This window comes from Eurytemora carolleeae, unplaced genomic scaffold, assembly GCF_000591075.1.
Source record: "Eurytemora carolleeae unplaced genomic scaffold, Eaff_2.0 scaffold1058, whole genome shotgun sequence".
NCBI lineage: Eukaryota > Metazoa > Arthropoda > Copepoda > Calanoida > Temoridae > Eurytemora > Eurytemora carolleeae.
Window position 1 is genome coordinate 3,804 of NW_019396949.1, and position 27,990 is coordinate 31,793.

At 34.8% G+C, this 27,990-nt stretch overlaps 1 protein-coding gene across 1 annotated transcript; it reads left to right on the plus strand.

The window, feature by feature from the left end:
* LOC111710417 (fibrocystin-L) lies at positions 1–27,701 on the plus strand (the record flags this gene model as incomplete). Its single annotated transcript, XM_023484499.1, is given in 14 exon segments — positions 1–77; positions 1,550–1,594; positions 1,864–2,000; positions 3,783–3,905; positions 4,298–4,404; positions 6,537–6,637; positions 8,769–8,855; positions 12,024–12,087; positions 13,090–15,237; positions 15,402–19,644; positions 19,771–25,951; positions 26,007–26,100; positions 26,197–26,335; positions 27,325–27,701. Coding segments are annotated over 13 exon segments (13,647 nt in total). The 3' UTR covers positions 27,505–27,701.
* Between the last annotated feature and the right edge of the window lie 289 nt (positions 27,702–27,990).

Here is a 27,990-nt window from a genome sequence, read left to right on the forward strand (position 1 = left end):
ATTTCTGTTAAATACTATTCCAGCTACGATACTCTTCAGTGTTCCGTTCAGGTCATTGACGAACACTCCACTACAAGGTACAAGTATATGTCGTCTTTTATTGTAATATTCTAAAACTTTTCACATCAAATTAACTATACTAAAACTGAAAGCACTTAACAAACATTTAGCTAATTCTAAATTCATTATCAAAGTGGTTTCCTTGTATTCTCAAAGATTTCGACATCTTGAAGAGAAAAAACTTAAAATGCAGTAAACCTATTTTTTGTCGGGATTTTAGATTTATTGAATTTAAAAACAATGAATTCTGAGAAAAATATTAATTCTTTATTCTTTGACAAAAAGATTTGTTTCTGATAAAAAAATTGTAATCAAAAATATGTGTTCCTCTACAAGGAACAAAGCTAAATTTCAATTGAACAAGCTTTTGAAACATTTCAGTGCAACTGATAATTTTTATCTTTTAATTTAATTAAATTGTAATATTTAGGTGACTTCATTTCAATGTGAGGCACCTGATTCACAAAGTACCCTTTAAGCCTTTATCTGATAAATGATGTGGAAGATATAGTTGTTTTACCATCTGCAAGAAATCTGCAAGTCACAGTGTGGAATAATGATACCGATATAAAATCCAGAATTCTCCTCTTTTAATTTAACGCATCTGAAATTACACCAACAGCCACTTTAAAGGGAGTGTTCGCGAAAAATGAAAGGGGGTATAGGCTTAATCCGATAAAAAAGCGCATTTGATCGCTACTAATCTTATTTCTATCTGTTGCGTCTATAAGGAGAACATTTGTATATATTTGATATTTCATACTAGTTTTGATTTTGTTTTTTCAACTTGTTTTCGAACATTTCTGGAAAATATTAAAATGTCGTCTTCATTACCAAAAATCCTCGAAACAGGAATAAATGATTTTATAAGTAACTCTCAGATTATAACAAATAAAACATATTATGAAAAATCAACTATATATAAATGTGGCGAAAGATAATCGATGGCTATAAGTTGTAATATCTGAATGATTTGTTTGAAATTAAATTGATTTTTATTTACGGTCTAAGTCGTATGTTGTAATTTTCTCAATTTGTATGGACGCTACGTTCTTCAGTATAAGTTGTTTTTAACAATTTTCTCCTTACAGACGCAACAAATAGAAGTAAGTTTAGTAGCGAAGCGATCTAAAGCGCTTGTTTTTCGCCGTAAGCCTATACCCCCTTTAATTTTTCGCGAGCACCGCCTTTAAAAAGACATTAGATTGCTTAAATATCGTCTTTCAATTCCACAATTTTTTAAGTACCTCCCACATTTTCGTTTTCATAAATCTAATGCACTTTTACTTAACATATGGCTTGTCTTACTTTCACCTTATCTTAATATTGGATTTTATTCTAAAAGAGCGAAATCAAATTCAAATAAAATTGATATATAACCTCTCTCATTGCCTTTGCTATTGCATTATTCAGTTATTGAGAATTTGAACATATTCCGTAGCATCAAAAACTTAAAAAGTGATAAAACTTTTATTTAATTATATTTCAGGAATGATATTAAAGAAATTATTGTTTGGCAGTTTACTGCTGGGAGGTGAGTTATAGTAAACAATAAAGTTGATTTTCAGCATTTTGTTTTTAGAGCTTAGTTTCATTTATACCATTATATTCAGTTTATAGCTCCCGAAACCGAGTTTATGTAGATAAACAGACCGAAAAACCAGTTTTTAGCCCCCGAAACCGAGTTTATTGTACTTATTTCAGAATTGTACAGTATCTGAATTCTCTTTCGGCCTATTCTTGCTTAGTCTAAAGATATATTTAAAGATATGTTTATTGTTTAAGCCTAATTAATCTATTTAGGATCTGTGGCACAGGACGCCTATGTGAGCTCAGTATCTCCTGGATGTATAGGATACGGGGGAGGAGCTATAACTATACTAGGAGATGGGTTTGCTACAGACGGATTTAGTCAGTTTGATCCAACCAAAGGAAATCAGGTACTTAAGGAAATCTCATACAGTGTTACTAACAAAGAATAAGACTGTAAAGACAACGTGAAACTCTTAAGATATGACGAATCCAAGGTTAAATGAAGTCCTCTTCATTAAATTATAAGGCCTATTAAATGATAAGGAAAAATTACAGTTGAACGAAAAAATATAAATTTTAGGAATTGTCGTATGCATGGCATTTTATCCTCTGGAGTGCGGCTGATTTATCACTTTGTTAATCGTTTTTAAAAACGATCGTTAAAGATCGTTTTTGTTTCGTTTTTCAATCGTTTTCAAAAACGATCGTTTTGCTTTCGATTTTTCATCGTCGTTTTCATAACAAAACGATCGTTTTCAAAAAAATGAAAACGTTAACATCCCTATACCTACAAATTTAATTGTATTGGTCAACCAAGCTCAGATTCCAACACTTGAATTAGACAGGATATAAAATTTAAGGACCAGTTTCGTTATGAAAACGACGACGAAAAATCGTTTTTAAAAATGATAGTTTTTTAAAAAGTTCGTTTTTTTAAAAATGGTCGTTTTTGAAACGATCGTTTTTCAAAACGATCGTTTTTATAAAACTCGTCGTTTCGTTAACGATCATTAACGACGACCCTTCGTTAACGTTTTATTACGAATTGAGAGGTAACCCGACTTGAAGGGCATCTGTACTTATCATTGAGTAGTTTTTAAGAAAATATCAACAAGTTATAGCTTCCCCACAATGCAACTCTTTAATTTCATGTAAGACGACATTCAATAAAGTTGCATGTATCTTTTTTTAAACGCTCGTTTTCCAAAAACGACCGTTTTTTAAAGTTTAATGTTTCTTTAACGATAGTTAACGACAACCCTTCGTTAACGATCGTTAACGACGACTCTTCGTTAACAATTGTTAACATAATTGTCAATAAAATTTTTTTTTTCTAAAATGATCGTTTTTTATAATCGTATAAAAAACGGTCGCAAATCGTTTTTATAAAAACGATCGTTTTCAAAAAAAAATTTTATCGACAATTATGTTAACAATCGTTAACGTTATTTGTTTATAAGTTCAAAACGAATGGGTCGTTTTTAAAAACGATCGTTTTTTTCCGAAAACGAAAGGATCGTTTTCAAAAAGGATTTTAACAACCCTATATGCAATACGAGTAATGTATGTTCATAATACGCAAATGCTTATTTCCTACAGATGGCCGCAGGGGGAGAAAGGAAAAAGAAATGAAACAATTTGCTTTAGATGTCTCTTGTTTAAATTGTTCGTAGAAGTAGAAATATGAGTTTAGCCAGGAGGTTTCTACCTGCCAGCTCATCTATATATATATATTATCTTTGAAGAAACAGACAATATAAATTCCGGACAGTCGTCTCTGAAATCTCATTCGTTTTGGGAAACCCTTTATGCACAAGGGAAAGTGAAAGTCGTCTTCACTCCCTTACTGTAAAAGTAGAACATTTTTTAAGTCTACCGTTGAAAAAAAGCTTTAATATCAATTCTAATTACATATATCGATCGTTTAACTCAACCACCCCATATATAACATTGTTCCGCTGTAAGTAATTTACAGGATTTTTTGTAAAAATGGATTTTATTTGTATTGGAAAAAAATCAAAGATATATGCTTTGCCTTGCTTCTTTATGACTGAGCTTAANCGCCCAATGTATTATGGTTAAAGCTGGTTAGAATAGGACCTATATTGTCAATTCAAAAAAAGTGTTTAACTTATATAGACCTGACATAAAAAATTTTCTCTAGAGACATTTTAAAATTTCCTGCTTAGGTTTCGTTTGCAAACGAGTATGGAAGTATTTCCTGTCAGAATCCAATCAACTGGAACTTCCTGCTCGAGAATCCGCAGGATCCTAACTCTCAAAAAATCACATGTGATCTGCCCCCTAAACCTGTAAGTATTTAAAAATTTTAATTTTTCTTTCATGCAAAAGTTTCGTAAGAATGTGACACTTTATTATAACTCTGAAAGTTAGTCAATATTATTTTTGACAATCTCGGCTTAAAAGTGTCGCAACATACCTGAACGTATTTGATTTGTGTTGCAAAGCAAATAGTTTTACTAGTAACTTATTATATAACTTATAATGTAAATTTGGTCTGTTTACACTGCACAGCTGCTGTTTCTTATGTCATTAGGACTATTTACAGTTAGAAATTGTATCTGAAAGTCTTCAGAGTTTTCTGGTTCTTACTGTACTTAAATATTAACCTTAAGAAACTGTCCTTTGACTTTTATAAATGGGTTCTGTCTGACACTTTTTACTTATGATTAATTATTTCCAGCCGAATAATGGTGGGGAATATTACTACCTCACCCTTCTGGTAGATGGTAAGGAGGTGCCCAACACAAAGAGCATCAGATACTGTAACTGGAAAACCCCATATCTCAGGTATTTACCCAGCTTGATCTCAGGTATTTACCCAGCTTGATCTCAGGTATTTACCCAGCCCGATCTCAGGCATTTACCCAGCTTGATCTTACGCATTTACCCAGCTTGATCTCAGGTATTTACCCGGCTTGATCACAGGTATTTACCCAGCTTGATCACAGGTATTTACCCAGCTTGATCACAGGTATTTACACAGCTTGATCTCAGGTATTTACCCAGCTTGATCTCAGGTATTTACCCGGCTTGATCACAGGTATTTACCCAGCTTGATCACAGGTATTTACCAAGCTTGATCTCAGGTATTTATCCAGCTTGATCTCAGGCATTTACCCAGCTTGATCTCAGGTATTTACCCAGCTTGACCTCAGGCATTTACCTAGCTTGATCTCAGGTATTTACCCGGCTTGATCACAGGTATTTACCCAGCTTGATCACAGGTATTTACCCAGCTTTATCACAGGTATTTACCCAGCTTGATCTCAGGTATTTACCCGGCTTGATCACAGGTATTTACCCAGCTTGATCACAGGTATTTACCAAGCTTGATCTCAGGTATTTATCCAACTTGATCTCAATTTACCCAGCTTGATCTCAGGTATTTACCCAGCTTGATTTCAGGTATTTACCCAGCTTGATCTTAGGTATTTACCCAGCTTGATCTCAGGTATTTACCCAGCTTTATCTCAGGTATTTACCCAGCTTGATCTCATGTATTTACCCAGCTTGCCAGAATGCGCAGCTGAATCTTTGCTGTGTCTAGGAAGTTATGGTAAGAAGGGAGTACATTGGTTTTGAAAACAAATAAAAAGAGCTTCTAAACTTTTTTTTTAAAAATGATCAAATAACTTAAATATAAAGAAAATTATTTCCTTCTTTATTTCAATCAAAGTTGGGCAGCCGTTTAAGTGTTATATATCTGTAAACATCCAATATTTGAGTTCCCAATGTGATTCAACAAATTCCAAAAAAGGTTTTCCAGTAGTTTCTGACAACACTGGACATTACACACTCAATACTCAGTGCTAAAGGGTCAGAAGTTCAGGCAATTAGTTAACAGTTAGTTACAGCCGTTAACTTCAGGAAGCCGTTAGTTACTCTGCTAAGAATGCAACGTTTGTCTTGGTAACAATATTTTCCGTAATTTTTAAAAGTTAACAATTTCAATTTAAACAACAACGTTAATGAAAAAAACCCGACTCGCTATTTTTCTTTTCAACCATTAATTTTTGTTAAAGGGAGTGACCGGCTATGTAAGGTAGTTGAACTGAGTATACAGTGTTGTGGAAAACTTCTTTCGGATTCATTTGAGACATATTAAACTTTTTAAAGATCTGTAAATCCTGAGTTTGAGCGCAAATTAGACATTCAAAACTCCTACTTTTGGGGTGGATACGTTTTCAGAATTAGTTTTTTTTTAATTATTGAATAATGACAACGAAAAATAAAGTAAAAATTATACAGTAATCTAATTAGATGGTTTGGAACATATTTCTCAAAAGAAATTTGTCAATAAATCAATGCTAAAATCGGTTATTTCGTTTTCATTATTATATTGAATTTCTAATTTTCTTTGAATTTATTCGCAGATTTCTTCAAATTCTTCAAATGTCGTCTTTTCAATACTAATTCTAGAAAATCTGCGAATAATGAGATAAGAGAAACTAATAATTGAACAAGATTACTTATTTTCGATGATAAGATATTAATTTTTATTTTCTCAACATGTTCCTATACATGATGTCTGTAGTTTATTGTAGAACTTTTTTACATTTTATGTCTTCGTTACTTAATAATTTTAGAAAAACTAATTCTGAAAACGTATCCTTCCCCATAGCAGAAGTTTTTAGCATCGAATTTGCACTCAAACTCAGGATTTACAGATCTTTAAAATGTTTAATATGTCTCAAATGAATCCGAAAGAAGCTTTCCACAACACAGCATACTCAGTTGAACTACCTTACATAGCCGGTCACTCCCTTTAAAGAACACCTATTTCTCTTCGTTAATGATTTAAACGTGTCGTTTGGTAAAAAAAACTCTTCAGTTAATTTTCAAAAAGTTCCGTTTTGATATGAAAACTGTGCCCAGCCCTAGTTAGAAATTGATTGCTATCGAACCTATAATTTATCCAGGAGGGTTCAGAACAGATATGGAAAACCTGGAGATTTAATCACATTGATTGGACAAACCTTCACAAAAGAATATGGAAATTCAAACTTTAAAGACGATTCAGGTAGTATATCTTAGTCTTTCAAATTGGTGGGAAGCAATATTATTGTTGACACAAATAAAAGAACAAAAGGGATATTCGGTAACTTTATTGAATAATAGCATGAAATGAGAAATAAAAGCAAGGTTTAAAAATATTGACCCTTAATTGGGAGTATCTAAACGGTTGAAAATGAAATAACATTGATTATTAGTGTTGAAAGGAATGGAACAGTTGGAGCTTCATGTTGGTGGAGCAGATCAACAGGAACTGAAACAGCAGGGCTTATCCAACCTAGTAGGCAGTGATCGCGGTTTTATCATGAGGTGAAGCTTCATGTTGTCTCTGGTTTACATGATAAACTGGGAACCCTTCGGCTAAGCACGTCTGCTGCTTACTGAGTATCTGCGCCATCATCATAAAGGAGTTAGTAGTTCCTGATCGGAGGTGTTCACATCTCGACGTTCCAAAGCTAACTGACGCTGTTCTCTTCAAGTAGAGGGGGTAAAGGGGGGGAACATGAGGAGACACATTTGGAGCGGATATAGTATTATGTATTGTGAATCTTGCGCGGTCAACTTCGCTACACAGTAGTAATCGTCTTCGTGTTTTCTTGAATTTGTTACAATTATATATATATACATATATAAAGATTTATTCACACACAAAGATATAAATACACATATAAATGTATTTATTTTACGTTTTAACCCAGCAGAGCTTCGGAGACATCAAAATATTTTATAAAATGTTGTTTTGACACTTTTTCAATGGGTTTCATACTTAATACTTAGATCTCAGTTATGGTAAGAATAAATAAGAAGCCATGAAATATGCAAGAAAAGCTCTAAAGAGCTCCATAAGATTATTTAGTTTAGCTATTAAATGGACTGACCGGCAATGTACAGTGGTTGAACTGCATATGCAGTATTGTGGTCAAATATTTTAGAATTCATTTGAGACATTTAAAACGTTTTCACAATGTATAATTACTGAGTTTGAGATGCAAATTCAACGTTCAAAATCACGAATTTTGTTGGGTATGTTTCAGAATCGTTTTTTTAATTATTAAATAACGACGACGAAAAATAAAGTAAAATTTATGCACGTAACTAACTAGATGTTAAGGAACATATTTTTCAAAAGAAGTTTGTCAAGAAATCAATTATTTCGTTTTCATCCTTTTATTGAATTTCTTATTTTCTATGAATTTCTACAAATTTTTCACATGTCGTCTTTTAAATAAAAATTCCAAAAATCTGCAGAAAATCTTTGCAAATAATGAGAGATTATAGAAACTAATAATTTATTAAGATTACTTATTTTCGATGATAAGAGTTAACTTTTATTTTCTCAACCTGTTCCTAAACAACTAATTATTTTACTGTAGAATTTTGTTTACATTTTTTGTCGTCGTTATTTACTAATTTTAAAAAACCGACTCTGAAAACGTATCTACCCAAATTCATGATTTTGAACGTCGACTTTGCGCTCAAACTCCGTAAATAAACGTCGTAGAAAAGTTTTATATGTCTCAAATGAATCTTTAAAAATGTGTCCACAATACTACATACTCAGTTCAACCACCGTACATTGCCGGTCACTCCCTTTAAACTAAATAGCTGCATTTTAAGTAGATTTAGAAAATGTGATTTTTTATAAATTCTTTTGATGTCTCCATAGTTCTGGGTTAAGTGTCCAGATTTAGAAAATGAGTAAAATATGTGACAATCTTGTTTATTCTTAGGGAAATCCATATTGCAGGGGGAGGTAGATCCCATCAAGGATATTTATCTTTCACAAATCTAAATAATTGCTTTTACAGTTAAAACTTTGATTATTTTGTTTCAAAGCATAATTAAATGATTCTTATAAAGAACTTTAATCTTTTTTTCAATTTTTTATCTTTTTTTTGAACAAAACTGTTTGTGTTTCATTTTAAATCAAAATATAAAATTTAAATTTTTGATATCATTTTTTTAATATTTTTGGAAAATAAACAAATTCTGATTCACACAATCATTTTGAAATTTTCCAGATAATTTTTTTTTAGTTTGTGCTATTGATAATGAAAAGTTTGAACGATTTCTGAAGTGGTCCATTTCGAAACCCAAAATAAACCCTCTGTACAAATTAGGAAATTTGCTTTGTTAAGGTTCATCTGGTGTGGCAACCCGGAGGGAAGACAGTATTACTGGTGTGGTGGTAGGGCAGAGAGAATGTGAACTCACTGACTCACTTGGTAGGTTCAAATCACTCACTTGGTAGGTTCAAATCACTTACTTGGTAGTTTCAAATCATTCACTTGGTAGTTTCAAATCACTCACTTGGTAGTTTCAAATCATTCACTTGGTAGTTTCAAATCATTCACTTGGTAGTTTCAAATCAATCACTTCTTGGTAGTTTCAAATCATTCACTTGGTAGTTTCAAATCAATCACTTGGTAGTTTCAAATCACTCACTTGGTAGTTTCTAATCACTCACTTGGTAGGTTTAAATCACTCACTTGGTAGTTTCATATCACTCACTTGGTAGTTTCAAATCACTCACTTGGTAGGTTCAAATCAAATCACTCACTTGGTAGTTTCATATCACTCACTTGGTAGTTTCAAATCACTCACTTGGTAGGTTCAAATCACTCACTTGGTAGGTTCAAATCACCTTTTCAGGTTTGATTCTTATTGAAATATACCTCTGCACAGAACACTCATCTTTATCTGTATCTTGTAGTTTAATAATATAATAATAATATAATAATATTTCTGAAGGCCAATCTAACCAATAACATTTTTCTGAGAGCAGACTTTGTGAGACACACAAAGTCTGCTCTCAGACTTAACCAATGGGAAATCATAAAAATACAAGTCAGCTGTTACTTTACAGTTTTATAGTACTGGATATCATGTTTAAATGATATATCTAGACTAGAGGTGGCGAGTTTTTTTTAATTACAGTGAAACCCTTAATAACGAATACATCGAGAATTTATCAAATGTCGTCTTGACAATTTTTCAATGAGTTTTACACTAAATTACGTAAATTTTAGTATTTGCGAAAATAAATAAATAGCCATGAATATGCGGGAACAGTTTTAAAGAGTTCCATATAATCATTTAATTAAAAAACTAAATATCTGCAACATTCCATTATCAGAAAGTGAAGAATACGACATTTGATGAATTCTTTTAATGTATTCGTTATTAAGGGTTTCAACATACGTAAAATTTATTAGAGATAAATCAAGATCATAATACATATTATAATATGATTAACATTCTCATAGGAATATAATTGAATATATCATGGGTTTTATCACAGAATAAGATAAGGTTATATCATAGGAAGTTTAATTTTCTTTGCATAGGGAATAGCAGATTTTCTGAATTTCTCCGTTCTAGCATAGTTGACAGTAATAGTTCAACGTTCCGTAGCTGGTGGCTGTGAGTGACTGGTTCTACCGGGATTAGGGCAGAATGCCTTAGAGATTTTAGACATTTTTCAGTAAAGGATAAACAGTCTCTCCTAATCCTTAAGGTTTCTAGTTCCAGAACTGATAGAGCAGATTGATGAGTAATATATACTGGGCCTAGAATAACTTTAAGGGACACCTTCTGAACCCTTTCTAGGGCCTCATCCTTAGCCCGTTTTCTCCATAGAAAGAGGTCGTGTAGTTCACGTACTTTGGGGGACGATATGTTGGCCGCTAGATGTCTCATACTAAATTCTTATCTGATAGATAGATATTTCTCCGTACATTTGACGACCAATATAGGAGACGTCACGTAGACCAATGTATGTAGTTTTATGGAAGCATATGGTTTAAGAGGAACTCCATGCTACACAACGTGTACTTAAGAATACTACGTATATACGTAATGTAAACTCTAACCAGGGGCGAGTTAGTTTTTTTGTCCCTTTCGTTTGTTTGTGAATGACTAATTTTGTTCGTTTTTTAATAATAAAAAAATGATTTTCTTCTCTTTCAAAATTTTCATTTATTTTTTATCATTTTTGTTTGTTTTCTCACTGAACTTTCGTTCAGTGAAAATGTTCTTTCAATAAAATAGTTCGTTCAGTAAAATCGTTCTTTCAGAAAAATCGTTTTTTTCAATGAAATTTGTCTTTCAGTAAAAAGTAAGAAACCTCTCGTTTTGTCACAAGTTTGTAAAAAATAATCGTTCTATCAGAAAAAAACGATAGTTTTCCAAATCTGTCGGAAAATTCGTTCGTTTTAGTAAAATTATTTTTGTTTTTATTCAAGTTTGTTAAGACAAACAATCAAGATCGTTCGAACAATTTTTTTGATCATTTGTTTTTGGTTTTTTGTTTTCTTTCAAAAACGATAGTTTTTTCATATCTCTGAATGATCCAAGCCATTCTTCCATCGTTTAGTTTTTTTTTCTGAAAGACGTCATCATTTACTAAACCATAAATATATATACCACAAACCTACTCACTAATTGATGATTCAAATCACACCCAACCTTAATGCATTCAATATACTTAATCCAACTATTTGTTTTGCCAGTACAATTGGTATTTTAAATTTAATAGCAGACTAATCGTCTGACTCATTAGCACTGAGAGGCTAAGAAGCCAATTGCCAACTTTAACTGCCAGAAATGTCAAGAAACTCATGATTGTCTGACAAAAACTCTGATAATACACTTTTCCTGCAAATTATTTAAATAAAACAAATTTGAATTAAAATAGTTTAAAGGGAGTGTTCGCGAAAAATAAAAGGGGTATAGGCTTACAGTAAAAAATAATTGCTTTTGATCGCCAATAATCTTACTTCTATCTGTTGTGTCTAAAAAGAGAAAATTTTTAAAAAAGACTTATACTGAAGAACATAGTGTCCATAAAATTCAGAAAATTGCAATTTACGGCTTGGATCGTAAAAAATCAATTTATTTTCAAACAATCATTCAGATATTACAACCTATAGTCATCGGTTATTTTTCGACGCATTCATTATAGTAACACTTTGTAATATTTTTCATTCGTTTTGTATACAATGCACTTAAAACGTTGAAATAGTTTGCCGCCAGATGTCTCTGCTCTCGATGCTTTGAATGATTACATGTGGCAGAGACACCTAGCGGAAAAAAGTCGTTTTAAGTGTATTGTTTATAGAACAAATAACAAATATTATGTTTGTTAACAGACTTTTCAATATTAGTTAATTTCCGATTTGTTAACAGAGCTTTGCCCAGCCCTATTCATATAGGGCTTAAATTAGTAACAATCCAATTTTTTTCCACCACTCCTCATTTTTCCCTTGGTGTGAAAGGATTCTCAAAATTATATTCCTTTCAATTCTTATTCTCATCAATTAATTTATCAATGGTCTTCTCCTATCAACCCTAGGCAACGTTTTGATGGAAAGTTTTAATACATTTGTATTTAGGTAATGTTTATGGTATAAAGCTGGATGATCCACAATCTGGAAATGAAGGATATATTACTTGCAGGTTAACATTATCTTTTACTTTCCTGGCAACATTTCAAACATGGCTGGTTTCATAGTCTCCATAAGAGATGGGCATTGTTTTTTCATGGAAAAGGGCGTCGTTCAGAAAAGAAGAACAATTGACAAAGGATATGAATTTTTCAGATTGTGTTTTATGAACAATGAATTAACTAAATGAAAAAAATGTAGCATTCCCATCTCAAGTCTCCATTATGAAGTCCAATTTGCTGTATCATTGTGATCTTCATTTAAGAGGTTACCTTAAACCTAAATTTTGCACCCCCCGATCAAATAACTTGAACCAGCATTAGAAAAAAGGTGGGAGTCTTGAACAGTGCTTTAAGTTTTAAGAAAAACCATCATAGAGGTAAGAGACTGACTATTGAAGTGCTAAGCCAAAAATGTATTCAGGGATTTTCCAGAGGGGGCTTACATTTTTTTCCTCTCTAGGGGTCAGGGGCTCAGCAGCTGTTTGGGCCTAAAAAACAAATCCATAGATTTCACTCAGGGGGCTTAGCCCCTCCTGACTACACCTTTGGCCACCATATTGAATCATTTAAATTTTCTACTGTAAAAATTTATTATATAGAGGCTATAATATATTGTAAATACTGTTAGAATTGATATTTGTTTTAATGTATTAAAGATAAAATGTGTATTTGTTTTTATGAAAACAATAATTTTGCATCAAAGGAACTCTATAACTTCAAACTTAAGTAATATTTGCTATGAGAATTTTTAGAAGATATCAAAAATGCCCAAAATCATCAATATTGGTCCAAATTTAAGGTTTTGACAACCCCTGTGTTTTTTTGGGACACCCTGTATGATTCTCGGAATTTAACAATAAAATATCTTAAAACTATTCTTAGCTAAGAAAACAATAATTCCATTTGTTTTAGGTGGGGGGGGGATGCTCTAAAAATAACTTTTCAACTTAAAAAGCAAATTATCAAGACAAATTTTGATAGAACTTGCAAATTGATAATTTCTTAACTTTTAGGCCAGGTGGTACATTTATTGGAGCAATGAATGCAACATTTTTTGTATCCGGAGATAAAGGAAAGTCTTTGGCAACTAACAATGATGATGCATATTCTGTCAATTCTAAAGGAGAATTATTTAATTACCATACCTTACCAGAAATAACTGCTCTTTCACCAAATGTTGGCGGAATAAATGGCAGAACTCATTTGAACATCAAGGGAAATTCATTTGATGCCTATCCTGGAAAAACAAAGGTTATGGTTGGGAAAACAGAATGTCAGATAGTAAATATTAACAGCACAGACCTAACATGCTTGACCCCTAAACAGTCTGAAACTGATTCATCTCCTGGGGGCCCCAGGGGAATGTTATATGAAGCATGGGTGACAACTGTTACTACAGACTACTCGACACTGTCAACTACTGCGGCAGATTATAGAAAAATGGTTATAGATAACTCAACAGTCAGGGGGCCAAAGTTTTTAGATCAAACTAAAGGTTTCACAGCTAGACTGAGAGGATTATTTGTTGCTCCATACACAGGCAATGTCTCATTTTATCTGCATTGCACTGGTAACTGCTCACTTAATTGGAGCAATAACTCTGATAGCACAAACACAGAGCTACTTCTTAATTGGCCAACTGGAAACACAGTTCAGTCTGTTGGGCATGTTAATTCACGATCACGCAACATCTTTGTAGAAAAGGGTGAAGAATACTATCTGGAAGCCATGCAAACTCAACCAAAAGAAAATCAAAGCTCTAGTTTTCTTCAAGTTTCGCTGTGGGAGCATGATACAGTTTATTACAGAGATCAAACTAATCAAGTTCAATGGGAACGTCAAGGATTTCAATTTTACTATCAAAGAAACCTAGAAACCCAAAGAATAAAGATAAATGGTGTTACAGGAGTTTCAGAAATAACTTTTACCCAATCTGGAAAAGAATCTGCTGAAGGGTTTCAGATTGCTGAAGCAGCTGCCAAGTCAGAATGGAAGCCAAAATTTGAGGATATGCTTATGACAAAATGTGAAGCCCTTCGCACTGGAATAAGATATGTTCAAGACTATGAAGATGTGCGGTTTCACTTAAACGGAGCTGGGGGATATATGAACCCAAGAGTAGAACCATATTGTGGTATAAGGTCTGTTGAGAGACAAACAAGGCTCATGCATTTGTATGGAAAGCCTAAAATAGATGCTAATAGATACAAGTTTCTGTGCTTTGCTGTAAAAGGAATTAATTTAGTTGGATCACTGACCCTGCTAGTATGGTATCAAAGACAAGATAATGATAGGATCCAGACTGAATGGGTCACAATCCCAGATCTTTGGGAACCATCATTTGATTGGCAGTACAACTGTTTTAACTGGGCAGAGTTGATTCGCAACTCTACATTATCAGGACTGACAAATCTTAAACAAGGAACCACATATCTTGAGATTGCGGATATCATTACTCCTACATGGAGTAATGAATATTACTGGTACCATGATGAATTTTCAATAACTGAGGAAGAGGTTCAGATGAAGAGAGTTCTTGGCGCTGTACCATCAGAGGATGTAAAAGTTCAGTCTGTCAGTGTTTCTTATGTAGAAGATGATTCTTCATTTGATGTAAAAATAGATCCTCGTACTTGTAATGAAGCAAATGATGATTTTGAACTATTTGGAATCAAGGATGCTACGATTGTGGGTTTAGATCTTACTGGAATTACTAACAATGAAGCTAAAAATACTGCAATTCGGAACTATCTCCAAACTCAAGAAAATGTAACATATACAAAATCTGATTGGGGAGGTGGTACTGTTACTATTCAAAGAATAGAAAGAGGATCAAGAAGGCCAACAGGAAATTATAGTCTATCATACCAAGGAATAACTGTTGAAAATCTATCAATGGATTTACAAGATTATGAGTTGAGGCAAATCTTGGAAAGCAAGTTTGGAATATATGGTGTAAATACATACTACTGGGGATGGGAATGTTATGATAAATACATCATGATGGACTTTAGAGCTTCAACACCAACTGGAAACATAGATGACTTATCAATTGACAGCTCAAACTTAGTAATAGATCATGGAAAGTATAGTAAAATTGAAGTACATCAAAGAGAGCAAGGTGGAATCATGATTGAAACCCCTGGGGGAGATTTCTTTAGGAAAAATTTCTTTTTGTTTAATTTAACCACCTTTTCAGTAATTTATTGAAAATCTGATTTTGTAAGTAACATCTAGATAATTTTCTGAAACATGTTTGTTAACTATTCTTTAGATAAAATTGTTTAGTTTTGAAAAGTCTCATGAAAGGAAATTTCAAATTCAGATTGGAAACAGCAGAACCTACAGTGTCCGTATATGTTAATGATTTCTTATCAAGTTGTACTTCACCATGTGTTAATATAAACCAAGACTGTAACAGAATCTGTAAATTTCAATTCAGTGAATCAGCAACACCATCAGTGTCCAGCATATCTGGTTCTGAGGAAAATGGAGATACCACACTTACCATACAGGGAAGTCAGCTTTCAGAAGCAGTTGATGATTTTGAAATTAAAGTTGGAAAACAAATGTGCAAAACAACTGCTGCTTCCCTGACTGAAATCAAATGCATTTTGGAACCTGGACCAGCCGGTGAATTTGATGTCTCAGTCATTGTGAAAAGTAAAGGAGAAGCAACTCAACCATCTCCTAGATTAAAATATCAAGTCAGCTTGACTGTTCTAGGCAATACCCCTGACGTGGGCAGTGTGGGGGGTGGTACACTAATTACCATAGACGGGAGAGGATTTCCAAACTCAGTTGATGAATGGGAAACTTGTGCTTGTCAATTAGCAGCTGCAGACAAAGAATGTGTAGTCAAGGAGTCTAAATTTAATGAAGTCAAATGCATAACAACAGAGGGCGTGGATGGAGATTCTGGACCTATTACAGCTACAGTGTATGGTGAAACTGCTAGTGGGGGTTCTTTTAGATATGATGCTAGTGCATCCCCATCAATTAGTTCTTTTACACCTTTATCTGCTTCAGCTCTTGGAGGGGGTACTCTCACTATTTCTGGCAATTCCTTTGGGGCCAAGTGGGGTAAAGTATTCATCGGCGATGCAGCATGCAGTATTGTATCATGGATAAGTACTCAAATAACATGTTCAATTCCTCCCAACAAAAATGGACAACACAAAGTTAAAGTTCAAGTTCCTGACAATGGTATTGCATCAACAGCTGGGGTTCCAAACTTTGAAGTAAACTTTAAGGTTACAAATGTCATCCCAAGAAGAGGCTCTGTTTTGGGAGGAACTGTTGTTCAAATATCTGGAATTGGTTTTGGAAACTGTTCTGATATTGATATTCATTTTGGTACTATGTATGAGTGCACAGTAACATCTTGTTTAGACACAGAGATCAAGTGTATTACAGAAAGAAAAAAGAAAACTCATATTGTTACCAATGGTGGAAAACATCCCAGTTTTGGAATTGGATATGCTTGGACCCCATCAGAAGCTATTGTAATGCCTGGAGATACTATTCAGTGGACATGGACCTTACAAACATCTTTGCCCACAACAGGGATTAATATCTTACAAACAAGTGACCAACTTGTTGATGAATACAATGGAAGTGGATTTAAATCAGGAGAAAAAAAACCATCTGGTATTTTCAGTGAAACATTTACAGCTTCTGGGGATTATTATTACACAAGCGATCCAGTTAAAAGTATAGATTTGATAATGAGAGGAACTGTTAAAGTGGCTACATTGATGGAGGATAAGACTATGGAATTGAAGATCAATCTTGGAGAAGTTGAAGCTGATCATGATATTTCAGGAGCAAGTTCAGGGACCATTTCCAGTGATTCTAGCTGTACAATTTCTGAAGAGTTTAACTGTGCTACTGATCCAGTTCTTTCAGATACTTTCACCTTCTTGTTCTCTGATTGTTTAACACCTAAGGTCAATAAAATAGAAATAACTGAAGGACAATTTAATGAAACTAAACCTAATTATATTCTTGATGGATCAAAAATTAAATTACAAGGAGAAGGATTTTCTTCTACTCTGTGCCAAAATGAAGTGAAGATTGGTGATCATGCATGTAATGTTGACACTTCCTCTTCCACCATGCTTGAATGCACTTTCAATGGAAATTCAGGTGAAATAGACCCAATGGAGTCTTTAGAAAACTATGAAGTTTCTATTAGGGTTTTAAATAAAGGAAGTTCAGTGTTTACTCCAGAAGATACTAAAATGGCTAAGCTATTGCTGTACCCCCAAGTTATCACCACTAACATAGTTGAGGGAAGTTGGGCAGGAGGTATGATCTTGGTATTGTCAGGAAAGGGCCTTCTACCGCATGGAGGGAAAGATGTAGCCCTTGTAACTTTTGGTGATGAAGGATTTCAAGCAAGTTGCACAATTATTAGTCTATCTTTTGATGCCATTAGTTGTCTGGTTCCTGACTACACACCTTTTAAAGGTGTGCAACCTGATCAAACTGTTCCAATCAAGATTACTCTAGGATATGACCAAGTTGAACCTAAAGTTGATTCTCAGATCACATTCACTTTTAAGCAATCTTTAATGTCAAATGCTGCCACAATTTCATCAACAGTTGTCACAAGCACAAGTGATGTTCTGACTATTACTGGAACTAATTTTGGAAGCAATGTGAGCAAAGTAAAAGTGTTTGCAAAGCCAATAAACAATTTAAGTAGAAGGCGCAGACAAATTCCAGAACCTGAAGAAGTAACACAGAGTAATGGCATAATTAAGAAGGATAATTGGGAAAAGATGGGTGCTGAAATTTGGAGATGTCCAACTGGCTTATGTTCAACAGAGGAAGTTACAGGGAATGTGACAGATTCACCCTCAAGTAGTAGAGTTAAAAGGCAAGCCTATCCAAATTTTAACTTTGACATGGAAGTCTCTGCACAAGAAGATAACAACACAACAATGACAATTTGTCAAAATAACCCAGATGATTGCTTTGTAAGGTTGATGTCTGTAATGAATTATGTCACAAGCCCCTCCAGAAGAAAAAGATCTGTTGATATCAATGCGCTATTAGAAATGAGTCCTCTTGCTGAAAATAGTAAAGAAGGAGAAGTTACAACAGTGACTGATACAAGCATCAGTTTTTCATTTTCAGAATTACCAGCTGGGGAATACAATATCATTGTAAACATTGATGGTGGTGTAGGAAATTCTGTTGTAGGTTTCGGGACAATAACTAGTCGAATGTTGATTTCTGCAGTCAATCCTAGCTCTGGGTCAATCCATGGAGGGCATCTGTTAAGCATCTCAGGGAGTGGTTTCAGTGGAGAAATTGACAATACTGTAGTTACCTTTGGATCATCAAACTGCACAATTGTTGAAACTTCAGCTAATTTGATTAAGTGTAGAACAGAGCCATGCACTGGAGACTGTGCAGAGCTAAAAGTATCGTCAAATTCAATTGAGGCAACATCAACATATAGTCAAGATGTATCCAAAACCCCAACAGTAACATCTGTCAGTGAATTGTCTACCACCCAAATTACTATTTCAGGCACTGACTTTGGGGCAAGTCCAAGTGTAAGTGTTGGGAAACATTCTTGCACAGTTGATACAGCCACTAACACTGAAATCCAATGCACTCTTCCTCTTATTGCTGGAGGTACTTATCCAATCAAGGTTGAAAGTGCTGAACTTGGCTATTCAAACAGTGATCAAGTATGGAATATTCAGTTAGACATAACATCCGTATCTCCTGCCACAGGATCTTTTGGAGGGGGAGCATTGATCACAATTGTAGGAGAAGGTTTTGATAGCTCAGCAGCAACAGTTTCAGTTTGTGGTAATGCCTGCATCATACAGCAGATTTCCACCATAGAAATTCAATGTTTAACACCTACAAATGCTGATACCTCTGCTACTTTAGTATGTGATATCATTCTTTCACAAGAATCAGGTGATTTTACAAAATCTAGCATATTCACCTATGATGCCAACCTTACTCCTGAAATCATAGCAGTGTCTCCCCTTAGAGGAGGAACTGGTGGTGGTACATTAATCACAATAACTGGAACAGGGTTTGCTGAATCAGGAAACAAGGTTAGCATTGATGATGTAACTTGTGATGTTGCTACAGAAAGTGCAACAGAAATTACTTGTTACACAAATTACCACAATGGTGCTATAGAAGCACCTGTCATTGTTGATGTTCAAGGAAAGGGCTATGGGAGGTATCAAGATATTGATTTGGCCACATTCTACTACATTGACAGATGGTCTTCAATTTGGACATGGGGTGGTCTAGGGACTCCGCTTGAAGGGGAATTTATTGTGATCACTCCTGGGATGACAATTCTGCTTGATACTGACACCCCAGTATTGAAATTTCTGCTTATTAATGGGGGTACTCTCCTATTTGATGAAGAGCAGCCAAACCTTGAACTGCAAGCTGAATATATACTTATAGTTGGTGGTGGAAGCCTTCAAATTGGAACTGAAGAGAAACCATATGAATCTAATGCTGTAATTACAATGCATGGAAATGTGAGATGTACTGAAATGCCTGTATTTGGATGCAAGGTAACAAATTTTCAATTTTTAATATCCTTGGACAGGGTTTTGCCACTATTCTGAGAACACAAAAATAACAGGTGGCCTCCTTTTACTAGATTAAATATATAGCCATGACAACTATTATTATTCTAGGTAATTGGAGTGAGAGAAGGCAGTCTTGATCTACATGGCAAGTATATTCCTGTTACTTGGACCCATCTCTCTGAGACGGTAGAACCTGGATCAACTGAGATCAAACTGAAGCAGCCAGTAACATGGCAGGTAGGAGATCATATTGTTCTTGCAACAACTGGTGATAGAAACAGTATGAAAGAAAATGAAGAACATTACATCCAAAGTATATCAGAAGATGGTCACACAATTACCCTTCAAAGTCCCTTAAAATATAGACATATATCAATAGAACAAACATTTGGGAATAAAGTGGTTGAAACAAGGGGTGAAGTTGCTCTCTTGAACAGAAATGTCTTAGTTAAAGGAACTATAAATGAACAATTTAAAGAAGTTCTTCCTGCCTGTGAGGAACCTTTTAACTCTGGTGCAGCTTTCTCAGATTCTCTGCAAACTTGTTTTGCTGGTAAATTTGGGGAAGAACTTGGTTCAGATGAAATGGGGGCAGTAATAATTATTAGTCCAAAGTTCAAAAATCAAGGTCTTGTTGAGGCAAGATTTAGCTATATAGAGTTAACAAGTGTTGGACAAGCATTTAGAGTTGGAAGATATCCCATTCACTTTCATTTGCCTGGAGTTCAGTCAAAAAGCTATGTGAGAGGAGTTTCTATTCATCATTCTAACAACAGGGCCTGTACTCTTCATGATGTGTCTAATATTACCATTGAGCATAATGTTGCATACAACATTAAGGGACTTACGTTCTTCCTTGAAGATGGAATTGAGATGCACAATACACTACAGTACAATTTAGCAGTGTTTACAAGAATGTCTAACAGTTTACTGAACCCAGATATCAACCCAGCCAGTTTCTGGATTGTAAACCCTTTGAATAAGTTCTTACATAACTCTTGTGCTGGTTCAACCCATGTCTGTTTCTGGCTGAGACCTGCAACTGTTCCTGATGGTCCATCTTACACTCAAAAGTTTTGTCCTTTCAAAGTTCCTTTTGGTGAGTTCCGCAATAATACAGCTCACTCCATGGGATGGTATGGATTTTGGATTTTTGGTCAGTCTAATCATGCAACATATGACCCTCATACTGGTACAGTGGAACAAGGATTTTGCAATGGTTATCGAACTCAAGCAAGAATAGGATCATTTACAACATGGAATAACAAAAGAGGATTTGAGATAGTATCAGGTGCTAATATAAGGTTAGAAAACCAAACTCATATGGACCATGACTTCTCAGCCTATGAAATCTTCACAGGAAGAGGACCATATGGACCTGGTGGAGCAGGAATTTTCAACAGTCTCATTGTTGGTCATTCCAAAGTTTCAGAACTAACAACTGGTAAAAAAAATGCATGTACGCCAATTGGAATTAACCTTCCCCCAAAGGGCTACACACTTGAAAACATTACTTTTTATAATTTTGATAAAGGTCCTGCATGTCGAGCTATTGCAACCAAATTTGAAGAAAAATCTGAAGCAGCTTTGGCAATCAGAGTCAGTGGCCTGCAATTTTTCAACACAACTCACAGACAGTACACTCATCCAGGACGTGAGCATGGAGTGTGGTACAAAGATATTGATGGTAGCCTGACAGGAACAGTAGGAGCTTCATTGGTGACTAAGAGTGGAACAAACCCAACTGATCTGTGTACTGATGATGCCTCTGGTTTTTTGGGAGGAGGAATTACTAGTTCAGTTTGTGACAGTTCTGTGAATTTTCACAAGATCAAAATAAATCAGGCTGCTCCATCTTCACTAGAAGCAAACAAAATTGTTGTTACTAATCAGTATGGTCAAAGTGAACGTCAATTTCTGTGGCTGGGGAGGGGATGGGAAGCTCTACTTCCTCAAGGTCCTGTAAATAAATTAGCTTTTAACACTGCTGAACATTTAACAAACATATCATATTACATTGAAGCCTATGGAATGCATACTGGTGAAAACTTTCTAATCTTAGGCCATGACCTCACACAACAACCAGACAGGTTTAATATTTTTGACAACTCGCTTAGCAATTACAGCGCTTCCCTGCAGAGTCCCCCAACCTTTGACAACAGTGAGAATGGAGATTGGTACTTTAACAATGAAACGGGTACCCCATTATCAGAGGTACAATACATATTTTCAAGCAAAGGTCAAGGAAGGTCAAACTGGTGGAAGAAAAGAGCCACAGAAGATACTCAACGATCAGGAGATCTGGGAGTCTGGACTCAAAATGATGTCTCCACTGGAACGTTCAGTGTAATCAGATGTGAAAATGAAGGATGTATACCTACTCCTCCACCAACAATGGATCCAAATAGGCCAGAAAGTTTTATATCATGGTCAAATCCTCAAGACTGGGTAGATGCAGAACTACTTCCACCAACAGGAAATGATGAGGTATCCATCCCAAGAGGAGCCTGGGTTGTTTTGGACACTAACCCACCTAAGTTTAAGAGGTTGTATGTTTATGGAACCTTAGAAGTTCAAGACACAGAGGACCGAAGACTAGAAGTAGAAATATTATTGGTAATGGGTGGTAGACTAATTGTAGGAGAAGAAAACAATCGCTTTCAACACAATTTTGAGTTATATCTTCATGGAAATCATTACACAACCGATCAACCCATGTTCAATGCTCCTAATCTAGGTGCGAAAGCATTGGGAGTTTATGGAGATAGTATAAGAGACTTAGTATATCCTGGTTTGATTGAAATGTTTGGAAGAAATGATACAATAAGCTGGGTTTCTCTTGCCAAAACAGCAAACATTGGAGAAACTACTATTGAAGTGGAAGAAGAACCAGGATGGAAAGTAGGAGACAAGTTAGTAATAACTGCCACAAACTATGAATCTTTGGAGACTGAAAAAAGAGTAATTGAATCAATAAATGGGAAAATTATAACTCTAACATCACCTCTAGAATTTACCCACTTAAGTGTTAATGAAGATTTACCTGGGGGGTCAGGAAGTTTTTCCATGAAGGCCAGAGTAGGTTTATTGTCAAGAAATGTCAGGATAATAGGAGCTGAATATGATGAACAAGAAGAACAAATGTTTGGAGCTAGAGTAATTGCTGCAGCTTTTGTAGAGGGTGGAATTGTGAAACCTGGATATGTCAAGCTATCAAATGTTGAATTCTTCAAAGCTGGACAAGAAGGCTATTCTGATAATTATGATCCCCGGTATTCTCTTGCCATTGTGAATTCAGCCCCACAAACATTTGAATTGCTTCCTATTGGGGAAATCACCTCATTTGTGAAGGATTGCTCATTTGATTATAATTACAATTCAGGAATAGGAATTTTTGAATCAGATGGAGTTGCAATTGAAAATAATGTAATCTTCAGACATATTAACGATGGCATACTGGATGAGAGTGAAAACACCAAGATTGTAGGAAACCTTGTAACTATGGGAGAATCGATAAACCAGATAAAGAATCTAAGGTTAGGATTTGATTTTAGAGCATGTATTAATATCATGAGAGGAACTGGGACTATCCTAATGAACAATGTTATGGCTGGCTGTGCACAAGGAGGCCTAAATACCAGGGGAAGTCCGTGTGATGTTGAATATGTGTGGACAGGAAATGAAATTTTCTCAACCCAGCATGCCATTCATCTCAACAGCAGAGGTTTAGACAAAATAGGATGCGTCAACATTAAAAACTTTCTTATATGGAGAAATTTTGAATATGGTATTATGGTAATGTCAGAGGATAATGTAAAAGTTGAAGACCTTACAATTATAGAAAGTGGGCTAGCTGTCATGTTTCATGGAATTGGTCCATCAGCATTGGATCATATAATTGATGATGACAGACACATGTCATTATCAAAAAGTGTGATTGTAGGAAACAGTGCAGCATTTCAATGTACAGGCAATGGGCCTCCCTCCATCATGTCATTCAGTCCTGAGGCTAAAAGAGCCTGGACAGGAAGGAAATCAGGAATTACTCATACTGGACTACTGTTGCCTATCTTTCAAAGCAAGTTTCCAATGATAGATTTTCCTCACCATGTGGGTGTTAAATCTGCAGAAGGCTCTAATCCAACATTAAGAGGTATCTTGTACATGGATGATGTTACATTTGTCAATTTTGATGGAGCATGTGGACAGAAGGATATTGTCATGAAAACAAATACTGGTGAAGATGACGTAAATTGGCCAGTAAGAACATCTAACTTGAAATTCTTAAATGTAAAAGAAGAATTCAAAGTAATGTATAACAGGCCATTAGCTAGTAAAATAAATCCTTCAGACTGTACTGACTTTGATTGTGATGGAATGAAAAAGGCCCTGATTGTAGACCTAGATGGAACATTGATCGGTGAAAGTGGTGGCACTATCATTCCGGATTCTGCTTTTGAGTGGGATGGAAATCCTAAAAATGGACTTGGTTACTACAGAGTACCAAAACCAATGGTAACAGAGATAAATGGAGAAAGAATTTCCTATGCAAGCAAAATGCCAAATACAGGAATCTATAGAACTGATCAATGTACCTGGGTTTCCCAATGGACAGCCTATAAATGCTCTGGAATCAATCACAAATTAATGATCATAGAATCAATGGACAGGGATAGAAGGATTAGACGACTTGGTCCAATTGCTGTTTTAGCTAATGCAGGACCAAATGGATATATAGACTTAGTAAATGGACCTCAAGATCATTCCTGCTGTTCTGGATATATCTGTGCTGAGAGGCTTTCAACATTTTACACAATGGTTGCAACAGAGCAAGAATATGAAATTGTAATGTCCAGTATACCACCACAGGTATTTAGATTTCATCTACTTCATAATGAAGAGTCTCACCCAGTCAGAGTTAAGATGTGGTTTCCTAAGCAACAAAGATTAGACATCTATACAGCAGGGGAGTACATACCTCCTAACAATAAAGACTTCTCTGTCATTGACAACTTAAAGCTTTTCCCTGCTGATGACAAGTATATACCAGAAATGACTGATCAGCATTGTTCCAACTACTTTGATCCAAACACTGGACATCTTTATCTACTTATCAAGGAAAAGTCTACATGTGACATTAAAACACAGCCTGTGGTAGTATTGAAATTAGGAATTACCATTAGAGAAGATGAGTTTTTTGATGAAGATAAAATAGTAGGAAATATTGCCGGGCTTCTTGGGATACCTTTGAATAAAATCAGAGTGACAAATATTGTCCGAGAAGGAAGTGTCAGGAAGAAGAGATCTACAGAGACTCCTGGAGTAGAGTTCCAGATAGCTGAACCTCCTGCTCAAACAGCAGGAAGCTTATTTAATAATAACCCACTTCCAACAAGTTCTCCTCCAGTTAATCCTAATGCACCTACAGAAAGACCAACTTCTACCACAACTAGTACAACAACAGCTTCACCTGTCATACCAAGTGATACATTAGATTTCACAAAATTGGTAAATATTGTTAGCAAGGTAACAACTCTTCTTCAAACAGGTAAACTTAGTTCTGCTATTGGAGTTGAGGTAACTTCTATGGAAGCAAGTAAACCAATAGAACCCCCTGAACCTGAGCCTGAGTACACCAGTCCAGAAGAGAGAGCTGTAATATTGGACAAAACTTTTGCTCAACAAAGTTTAGAAGCAGATGAAGCTAAGCTTGAAGAATTCAATAGTGTAGATGATATAGTTATTCCTAAGAACCTTGTGATTGGAAGACAAATTTATGATGCATATGAAATGGCTAAAGTTGAATTTCCTGCTTTTGTTTACCTAACCACAGAAGCTGGTGACCGAGTTAAAGTGGTTGGAGGTGAGGGTGATCCATGGCTTGTTACTGCTTCTCTTGTTTCTGGTCCTGAGGGAGCTGAGCTTGTGAATGAAGTAATTGTTCCATTTGAAGATGGATTTGCTAATTTTACTGACTTAGCTTTTTCAAAGATGGGTGAAGGTTATTCAATACAGTTTTCATTAACTTATCCTGATGGCATGACAATTTCCCCAGTAACATCACAATTGTTTGATGTTGGACCACGCCCTCTGGGTGTCAAAATTACAGGACTAACAGAACAGGTTCCTGATGAGACTGAGTTGAATGTAACCTTTGTTATACATGATATGGGCCTGGATACAACTGCTGATCCTGATGTTATTGGCTCCATTAATTGGGATTGTTCACTTGGTTGGGCAGTCAACATTCCCGTTGGAATAGAGGGAGCCATCCAATCAACAATAGCAGGTTTGTAATTTTTTTAAAGAAACAATTAAACTGATTTTATGTCTTCTTTTTTCAGCTGGAAACAATACTAGAGAGGTTCAGATCAAATTTTTAAGCAGTAAAACTGATGTACTTCTTAAGATTGAGTGCACAGCGCAGGAAGAAGAAAGGTAAGAGAAACATTTTTTTTAATACTATTCAGATAGCGCAATTTGACCAGAAATGTACTGAAAATTTAATCTTCTCTCATATAATCTTTTATCCAGAACCCTGATAGGAAGATCAAGTAGCTTTAATATATACCCTGCCTCTGTAACAGAGACTGAACTTAAAACAACTACAACAGCAGTCATCAAATATTCTGGACCTTTCTCATTCATCAAATCTTTAGTGGATGCGGTACCGGTGAGATTATGTTTTAATTAGCTCAGATAAATTCTATTTAATGATATAGAGAATCTTTTTTTTCTCTCCATAATACTATTAAGAAAAACATTCTTCTAACTTGTTTAATGGTGTTTTGGCATTTGGAAAATAGCAACACTAAATACATATATTTCCGATAAATATATTCTTAAGGGACTGTTCGGGTAAAATGAAATGGGGTATAGCCTGAAGCCTAATCATTTTAGAAGTTGATAGCATCAAAAAGTAATTCTATCTGATGTCCCTGTCTCGAGAAATTGGTATAAACTGTGTAAAAGGTGTACATAAACTCATATAAATGTGATATGGTATATGAGACTAAATGTTTAGGTACGCACCTATTATAATTTGAATAAAATACTTATTCCTTTTCAATAGATAGAAATGATAAACATAATAGTTATATTAATATCATGTGACCAGAATTTCCACCAATGTTAGTGTAGCATCTGGTCATGTGGCTCTGTCTTCATCACATGCTCGGAATATCTACCAATGGCCATTCAGTATATGGTCACATTGCTCCGTCGATCATATTAAATATATATAAGTTCTTGTATAACTTAGACACAGTTTAATATAAATTTCTCAAGACAGGTACATTAGATAGAACTAATATCGTATAAATCATAGACGACAGATGTACTGTTTTTCTTAAACAGTACGTCTGTCATACAGATTGATATTTGGGTTATATTATGTATTTTCAAAAACCTAAACAATATTTTTATAGCATTTCTATTCTTGCTAGGCATCTTTAACTTTTCATTGTTACTTCGTTACTGTTTTTTCCGTTGATTTTGAAAAATCGATTTTTTTTTAAGGCAAATTTGTTTAATTCTTACAATCCAACAAAAATTTGCGCCCCGTCGGTTCAGTCAAGTTTATAGGTTACAAACAATCAAACAAACAGATAATTGCAAAGTACATGTAAAGATAACTGGTTTAACATTTTCTGTTATTTAAAGGCATTGGCTATAGAGGAGTGTCGAGGAGTTGACTGCCCTGAAGCACCAACAAGAAGAAGAAGGCAGGTGGAAGGAGGAATCATTCCTCAGATCGGGGTTGATCAGTCTTTAGATATTATTAGATATCAAGAGCAGTCCAATCCCCTGTGTATTCGACCAACTGGAGCAGTTAGCTGCTAAATCTATTAACCATTGGTGGAAGCATATTTAGTTAACTAACATTAGCATTAAGGGTTTAAATTTATCATTAATTGTTGTAATTACTAACATAGATTTAAGGAGTTATGAGTTCCATCATTATTTTACTTTGAGCATAAAAAACGAATGTATGTAGTATTAAATGTTACAGGATAATAAATATATAGGATATAAACATGCTTTCACGTCCATCATAATCATATATATGTATAACTAGCTCAAGTGTCCGGCGTTGCTCGTGGAATTTATAATTTGTTTTAGCCTTTGTTACCCCCAGGGTACTCAAATAAATATATATGAGCGAATAACTTTATTATTTAGATAAAAACCAGATCATTGTGGAACAGAAAGATGCCCTTTAGATTAAAGTTATGATCTTAAATAGACACTTAATGTGTAATTCTTAAGCATACGAGTAAAACTATTGGCTTTGTAACAACATCAACAACAAGAGGTTGCTTTGATGTC